At 43.1% G+C, this 8,482-nt stretch overlaps 1 protein-coding gene across 5 annotated transcripts in view; it reads left to right on the forward strand.

Moving 5' to 3' along the window:
* mctp1a (multiple C2 domains, transmembrane 1a) overlaps positions 1 to 8,357 on the forward strand; it is a 100,528-nt gene extending 92,171 nt beyond the window's left edge. For all 5 annotated transcript variants that reach the window (XM_086030733.1, XM_086030735.1, XM_086030734.1 and 2 more), the window contains one exon: positions 5,759 to 8,357. In XM_086030733.1, the coding sequence (XP_085886859.1) occupies positions 5,759 to 5,830 (72 nt within the window). In that variant the 3' untranslated portion in view covers positions 5,831 to 8,357. The remainder of the gene's footprint in view (positions 1 to 5,758) is intronic.
* Positions 8,358 to 8,482: the final 125 nt, after the last annotated feature.

The raw sequence follows: 8,482 nt of genomic DNA on the forward strand, positions 1-8,482 counted from the left end.
AATTAGCATGCCAAGTGGCCATTTATGATTGGTGTAAAGGCGCTCCACCAGGCCCCAGTACAAAAATAAGCGCGGGTTCCAATTTAGCGCCTAATGAACAGCAGGGAGTTAGGTTAATATTTTTAGCCAACATTTATGGACGGGATTAAACCCTCTGCATGTATAAACGGGTCAAAGGCAGGATAGTTAAAGGATGATGTGTTGCCAGATGCCATTGGCCACATCCACTAGGGGTCTCGTTCACCTTTGCTTTGTCCTTATTTGACAACTTAAAACTTGGGGCCAATTAGTCTCCATTCTGTGTCTGCCACAGTGAAAAAAAAATGAAGACTCACAACTTTTTTTTTTCTGGTTCCCTCCCCAGCTTGTGTCACCTTGACATGTCGTTTCTCTGTAGAAAGGCAAAGTGCTGAATCCTACGATCTTCACATGTTTGAACTATTCACAGTTGTGTCTGCTCTGAGCCATTTAAAACCTGTATGCTCTCTTTGGTGTCACCTTAGATAGACTGTACATCCTTCGGTGTTGCGCTTGCTCTGAAAATATGGCCGAAACACCTAAGACCAAGACGTGTATGTAAAACACGTCAATTTGTTGCTCGAGTTTGTTAGAAAATACATGGGTAGAGGACCTTGAAAAAAAAAAAAAAAAATCGCATATTAAATCGCAATCGCAATAATGAGGGGAAATCAATTCAATTAGACGTGGTTCCCGGCAGCACTTCATTGATGTACTTGCATTTTAGGTTTTGCTGCTGCATTTTCTTTCCGTCACCGCCACCCACCTCACTTTCGCCCCGTCTGCCCACACTGGCATAATCAAAACACTGTCAAAGGTTCAATCTGGGAGACGGTGGGTGAGGCGAGAGCGGCGGGTTGCGGGACGCTCTGTGGGTAACACTGTTAAGCGCGGCGCAGTACACGGCGCCCCTTCAGCCGAGCGCACTTCAAAGCCTGTTTTGCACTTGTAGTGTCAACATTTGGGAGAGGAGCGGAGAGGAGCGAGGGTGGAGCAGCCTTTGAGCACTGCTGGGTCTTTACCCACTGCCTCTCTTGTTGTCGGTGTTCCCTTCAAGCTTCCCTCTCACGCTACCAAATTGCTTATGTGCTCGCCGCATTTGACTTTCACCCAATTGCGATTTGCTTTTGTTTTGCAAACGCCCCACTTTCTCCTCGCCTCCGCTGCCTTTTCGTCTGTTTTGTACTTTAACTAGCGCTTGTTGTCGGCATTATTTTGCCGTGTATGTTATTATAGGTGAGGCGAGCAGGGAGCCAAGGGTATAGCATCAGGCAGGCCTGTCACCTGTGAGGTGGAATTGAACCTGTGACGCACGAGCGCCGTTCTTTTCTTTCCCGGCTGGCAGCTCTTCACAGAGAGGAAAAGATTGTTTGATTGAGATATTGTTTTTCCCCCCCCCCCACTCACCTTTTTGTTTTTTTTGTCAATCCCCTTCGCTTCTTTTAACCGACAAGGAAACTTTTCTTTGTTTGTATGTGCACGCAAAGTTTTTGTGTTTGGACAGGAATGTCAGCGTGCGGATTTAAATTGCCACTTTCCCTTTTTTTCTGCTGTTGTAGGCGTTTGGCCGTATAATGGGACCGCTAACAGCCTGCGATTCTGTACTATAGCTGTCCTAGTTTTGTAGCTTTCCTGAAGCGTGTTAACAAATAATATGTGGAAATGAGTTGTATACTTTTGGAGAATCTGTTTTTTTTTTTTGCGATGAGTGGTTTGATTAGGATTTTTGTCATTATACTGCAATTCAGAAAAGCGGAAAGACATTTTTGGCATATAAAGAAAGACATGTAAAAATGCCTTGTCGTCCCATATCAACACAGCAAAAAGCCATGTATACAATATTACAATATAGATATGTATGTATGTATATGGCGCTCGAACTGATCATAAAGTATGTGAATTAATAATTGCTTTACAGCAAAAAACATTATGAAGTATTTTTTGTGAGACATTTGTGGGCCCCTGGAAATCTCGGGAGAGCAGGTAGTTGCCTTGTATTTGCCTAATGGTAAATCTGCTCCAGGTCACCATATACGTATCTCAGTAACACATAGGGTAAAAATGATTGATGTTACCCATACATGTTAGGTTCAATTGTTGTATTTATAAACCAAACAAATAGTAGTTTTTTTGTTTATGTTTGACTCCAATGTCGTAAAAAATTGTCCTTACTTCCTTGCAGTCTTGAACGTAGCATTTGTATTTTTTTATTTGGTTTCATGTTTTTGGGGATACATGAATGTAGGTCATGCAGTATATATTAGGGATTGACCGATGTTTTTTTCCAGGGCCAGTACCGATACCGATTATTAGTAGTCAAGGAGGCCGATAATCGATATTTTTGCAGCCGATAATCATTTTCAGTAAAAAGGAAAGTATTGGTATGTAAAAAACATTAAAACTCTTCACCTTGTTTAAAAGTATTGAAGCATATGTTTATTGAACATTTTTTCAGATTTACATAATGTTTATTTGTAAAAATTATTATTATTGTTGTAAATTTTTGACAATGTACATCTTTGTTGTAAAATTCTAAAAACGTTCAGCGAGCTCCCAGGATCATCGGCATGTCTTATAAAGTTGAACGAAAACTTAAACAATAACTCCCTATAGTTTGAGTAAAAGTAAAAGGACAGAAGTGTTAAAAAATCACTTATCTTTGTTTTGATTTCAATCAAAAGTTAACACAGGTTTAAATTAATGTATTCTCCGCCATCAAAAAAAAGCCGATGCCGATATTCGTCAAAATGCCGAATATCAGCGCCGATAATTGGCCCGGCCGATTATGTTGGTGGAACTTGTTTGGCTCAAACATATCGAAACTTAACTCACAGTTTTCTCCTGAACTCTGATGAGAACATTTAGCTTCTCTAGACTTATCCCTTGGGTATTGATTCACTCATTTGTTCACCCATCAATGCACCTATATGTCACTGATGGCTGTCTTCTGCACTGGCAGTCTGCCAGGATTCTTATAGGCCAACAACAGAACTGCCACACACACACGCACACACACACACACAGAGTGCACACCCCCACGCGCAAACACACACACACACACAGGGTCATATATACTGCACTCAGGTCCCTGGGGTTTTTGCCCCGTTGTCTGCTTCAGTTGGCAGCGCTATAAAAGGATCCACACCCACATGAGAACAGTATCTGTCATCAGCCGGGTGTCCACATATCTCTGTCCGTCTCACCCACTCTTCTATTCTTTCCTCTCATTGTTTTTCTCCCCCGTCCATTTTTCTTTGTTGCTCACTCAGTTGTGTTCCCTTCCTCCTACCATTTTTCTGTCCATCACGCCTCTCTTGTTTTCCCCACCTGGATTATTTCCTTCCATTTACTCTTTTTCGTCATCTACGTCAAGCGTGCCTTTCATTGACACTGAGGGGCACAGAGATCTGAACCAAAGCCTGCCTGAATGTAACAGGTACTTGTGAGCGTCATTGTGTACGATACATGTGATACCTAACATTGATTTTGTGACCGTCTTGATACTCGGGCGTACACACGCACATGTATTCTCGTCCCCGTGCAGTGGATAGTGATAGTGCTTCCCTCAACCTGCAGAAGGAGATGAAAGCCTGTTCAGCCATCACTCACCAGCCACGACGCTCGCTTGTCCACCACGAGATAGAACACAGTGAACATCCTGACGCCAACTTGTTGTCGGTGCGGAGAATCAGAGAGGACGTCAGTCAGTCAGACAGGCGGAGTAGCCGACAGTACATCCGCCTCGCAGGAATCCCACAGACTGGCTGTGGTGATGTGCTTGTTCGTTCTGTGGCTAGCTCTGATCAGCGATCCGGCGGGATTGTCATGTATGCATCCATGAGCTTGTGCGTGGAAGTGTGAGCTAGTGTCTAAATGTCCATCATTTAAGACAGGGGTGTCCAAACCTTTTATATCTGAGAACAGCGTACCGAAAAAAATGACGGCTACATGGACCACGTGGCAATTATTGACCTTTAATTTGTTAAACGCGCTAAAACCAATCAGTGAGTCTAGGTTAATACATGCCAAGCAATTGTGTATAGTTAGCCCAGCTATTTTGGCGATTTTTTTTTTGTCCAGTTAAATCTGTTTTGGTCAAACTCTCCTGTGTATTGGGTTCACTGTAATTCCACGTTTGACCACTAGATGGTGGCACACTTATTTAGTTTGAGACGGTGTAAATTTGAAAGAACAAAACCGGAAGTGGTGCATTATTTCAGTGCAGCCGAGTTTTTGTTGAGAATTATGAATGTAATCCTGCTTTTTAGTCCTACATTTTATAATGATTGTTCATGTGTATTGTGAGATGAAAAGTTTGTTGGTTACAAAAAAACTGGATTTATTTATTATACTGTGCTGTGAAGAGATTAAAATTTTTCTTTCCGTAATTAATCATGGTTAATCACATTTTTCTACTTCTACTTCTGTTTTCTATGAAGCTGGTAACACATGTTATTTACTTGAGTAAAATCTTGGAATTATGGTAAAATCATCAAATAGAAAGTATATTTACATTCAAAGACTGTTCTGATAACTTTCTTTGATCCTGTAAAATTAAACCGTTGAACAAATCCATCAAAGTGGACCCAGCTTTACAGGCATCTTCTCAAAACTTTTCGCTTACAACAGCTTAAAGCGGAAGTCAACCCAACACATTTTTTTAAGAATATGTGCCCACGAGTTGAAACAAGACAATATGATTAATATGAAATATGAGTTAAGCAGCAAAATCCACCCATTTTAGCCATCTCAGGGGGCAGCCATTTTGCCACTTCTGTCGACTGAAAATGACATCACAGATCCTCGGGGCTCAGATGAAGCTCAGCTATGAGTGGTCGTTATCTGAGCCCTGAGGGTGCGTGATGTCATTTTCAGTTGACAGAAGTGACAAAATGGCCGCCCGCAGAGATGGCTAAAAACAAATGGATTTTGTTGCTTAACTCATATTCCACAAACACAATATTAATCAGAATGCTGTGTTTCAACTATAGTGGGCCTGCATAGAACCCATTCTAAAAAAAATATATGTTTGGGTTGACTTACGCTTGAGGTTCTGCCCACCAGCACCACACTCCAGCTAGCATTTGCGAGGCCCTGCGGGGGGAACTTGAGCAGGGTATTTTGCTCTGGGAATTGATACATCAACCACATACGACTAATTTGGCATTTGAACTCGGCTTGGCAAAGTACTTGAGATTTCGACCGGTGTCGAGCAAGTCCAATTTGGTTCACTGTCCACCAACATAGGCTGCATACAGGCCATTTGAATCCTTTTCACATGATCGATTGATTGCACATGAGTGCAGTATTGCGAAGAAGCTCCACAAAGTTATTCGGCGTGTGGTTAGTAGCGAAGGTGAAAACAAAATCCAGACAGCCATTCAAAGGCTTCCAGTGTGTTTTTGTGCTCTCTCCCTCCTCTTCATGATGAGTCTGTTGTCTCTTGCAGGCTTTCCCATGAGCCCTTGCCCTGTCCTCCGTTTGATTGTGTGATCGCTTCCCTTAGGCCACTGTTTCACATCTGTGGAAGCATGTGTTTATGGATATTCCGAGGGCTGAGTGTGTGTGTGTGTGTGTGTTGTAATCAGTGTGTAATCCCTTCCTTGAGGCCACTGTTCCACACAGCTGGAGTCAGAGAGCCTCTGGAGGCTTTGTGCTAGTCAAGCATCCTTGGCTCGCTCCACCTGACCGGGTGGCGTGTGCGTGTGCCTTGTGTACTTACGAGTGTGTGTTTTAACAGGTGCAGTACAGAGAGCTGAAACTAGATCCCAATCCCAGTCCAAATAAAAGGAAGAAAAACAACCCCGGGTAAAAGACTCCCCTTGTCCACTTCCTGTGTGCTGCTCCATTGCCGGACGCCGAGGAGCAAGAGGTAGCCGGGCGGAACCCAACGCGGCCCGGCGAGAACTTCTTCCTTTCTGTCTGGTGTTACTCTCGGCGTCCATCCCAGGGGTCTGAAGTTTAGATTTTTGAAACAAAAGAGAAATTTGATTGTTCTTATCCCCGTCATTTCTGGGTCCTCCTTGTATCACACTAAACGACATCCTGTTACTCATTTCCTGCACCAAAAGTGCATCACTGCGCCTCACAAATGTCTCTTGTTAGGCTCATTGCATTGTTGAAATGCCACCAAGATAACTTGTCTTCCTCTCGCACTCGCGATGCCACATTCAACAGCAGCCATTTGGACTGAATTATACAGAGCTTTTTTTTTTCCTACACACACACCCACCAATGTGTTTTTAAACACTTTTAAATGCAGTTTGAATTCAAAACACAGCAATTTCACACGTTTCTGGGATTTTTTTGTTGTTGTCTTTTTTTGGACATATTACCGAGGGTCCTGGCTCACAATCTTTGATGTAGCTCATCCCACAAGGATTGAGCTCAAGTTCTTCCACAGCGAATTCATCCAAGCATGCCGTTATGGATCTTGCGTTGCGCACTGGGCAGTAGAAAAAGGATATTCCCCAAACTCCTCCCACAAAATTGAAAGCATGCAGTTGTCCAAAATGTATTGGAAAGATGAGTGATTAGGAATCAGTGGTTGTCAGTCGATACGCACTCACACAACCACATGCTCAAACACACACAGAAACACAAAGGTTCATTCACACAAAAACACACACACACACACACCCCGTGTGCGATGCTGCGCCCCAGGCCGCCCTCTCCATCCGCCCCATCTCAAACGCTGATCTGAGAGTCGTGTGCCAGCGAGGCTTTTGTGCGTTTATGGTATGAAAGCCACGGTGGCTTCTTCACACGCTTGTTGTCGCGTTTCCATTTGATGTCCCCCCGCAGCTGTGTATACTGACGTGTCGCTGTTGCAGTCCCCCATCATACATCCTCCTGCGTTTTCCCTCACTGTGGTACGCGCGAGCGCTGGCGGGGTTCGAGTCCTGTCTTGAGGGATGTCCCCTGGTGTGCCTCAGTGAAAATATAGCAGCAAGGAGAGATCCCTGCTGGCATCTCTTCTGTGCCTTTTTTTTGTCCATGGCCGTCCTCTTCCCATTCCTTGCTCAAAGTCCAGTTTTCTCCTCACCTCTGTGCTTAATTTCTGTCTGGTGGGGGTGTGTGGGGGGGGGGGGGTCTCACCACAGGCTGGTGGTTGGATTATTTTCGGCTTTCCGCTTGAGTTTGTGACTCACTGAAATGAAAATCAGCCAAGTGGAAGAAAGTATTGGGACACACGTCTTTGATCAGATATCAGTCAAGACCAGGGGTGGTCCAAAAGACTAATTGACATGGTTGCATGAATGCATCTGCCCCCGCCCCCGCTCAAGGGCACATAAACAGTAGTTAGCAAACAGACTAGCGTTGCTACAATAACTAGTTGACTCATTTTGATTTTTAATACGCAGCAGTTCTCAAACAGGTTTAATCCGGTTCCAAAATCCTTCCAGATGAGCATACTGATTCTAAACTAGGGCAGAACAGTTTCCATGACTCCATGAAACCGTTTGGATGAATTGTGAGCCAGGTTGTCTCGTACGTGGGGTGGGGAAGGTGGTGGTGGTGGGGCGGGTCTTCTGCAACACTTTATTTAATCTATTTTCACTTCCTGTGTGTGCACTAATGTATTCCGAAACGGTGTGTCCACTCATTTCTGTATTTTGTTTACAACAACACTGTTTTGGATATTTGCAAACAAACCAAAGTGTTTCATGTCATTTGCATTTCAAAGCTATAAATCAGGGGTGTCCAAATTCAGACCTGGGGGCCAGTTGAATCCCGCCATCTTTAGCGGCCTTACGGCATATTCCAAAATTCACATTGATTCTTCATGTCTCATTTCCTCGTGTTCCACAAATCACACGTAACTAAAATTATCTAAAAAAAAAAAAAAAATCTATTCATATACACCCTAATGAATAAAGGTAAAGAATATCAAATTGTGTGGGGGAAACTAGTGATTGGACACCCCTGCTATAAATGAATGTATCATCCAACTGTAAAGAAAAAAACAACATATTTGCACCCACTTGAATTGAGACTATTTATTTTTTAACTCTATGTGTACATAGCTTAGTCCTTATTAAATGATGGTTGTATTTTATACTGTATGCTTGTTGATGGTCTGCTATTGACTCTGTAAAGTATCTGTATGCCTGCCTCATTTTCTAAGATGTCATTTTTGTGTCTGCCTGCAATGTTTGTGCCTGCCTGCGACATCACCGTCATGTGTTCAACCTGTGACATCATGTGACCGCGGGAAAACTGCAGGGGCTCAGGTGGGGGGGGCTCACGAAAACAAATCAAATTTTGTCTCACGGGAATGAATTGTATCTGATGTATGTCGATGAAGAAAATCCATAATAAATGTGTTTTTATCTTTACTAGGTTGAATTATGCCATTGTGTTTTTTGTTTTTTTTCTAGAACGTAGGTTTCTGTCTCAGAACCGGAATCAGACTTGAATCTATGGAATGAAAAAGTTCTAAAAAGTATACATCAAAACTGAG

This window comes from Filicampus tigris, chromosome 5, assembly GCF_054856515.1.
Source record: "Filicampus tigris isolate MCC_2025a chromosome 5, RoL_Ftig_1.0, whole genome shotgun sequence".
Classification (NCBI taxonomy): domain Eukaryota; kingdom Metazoa; phylum Chordata; class Actinopteri; order Syngnathiformes; family Syngnathidae; genus Filicampus; species Filicampus tigris.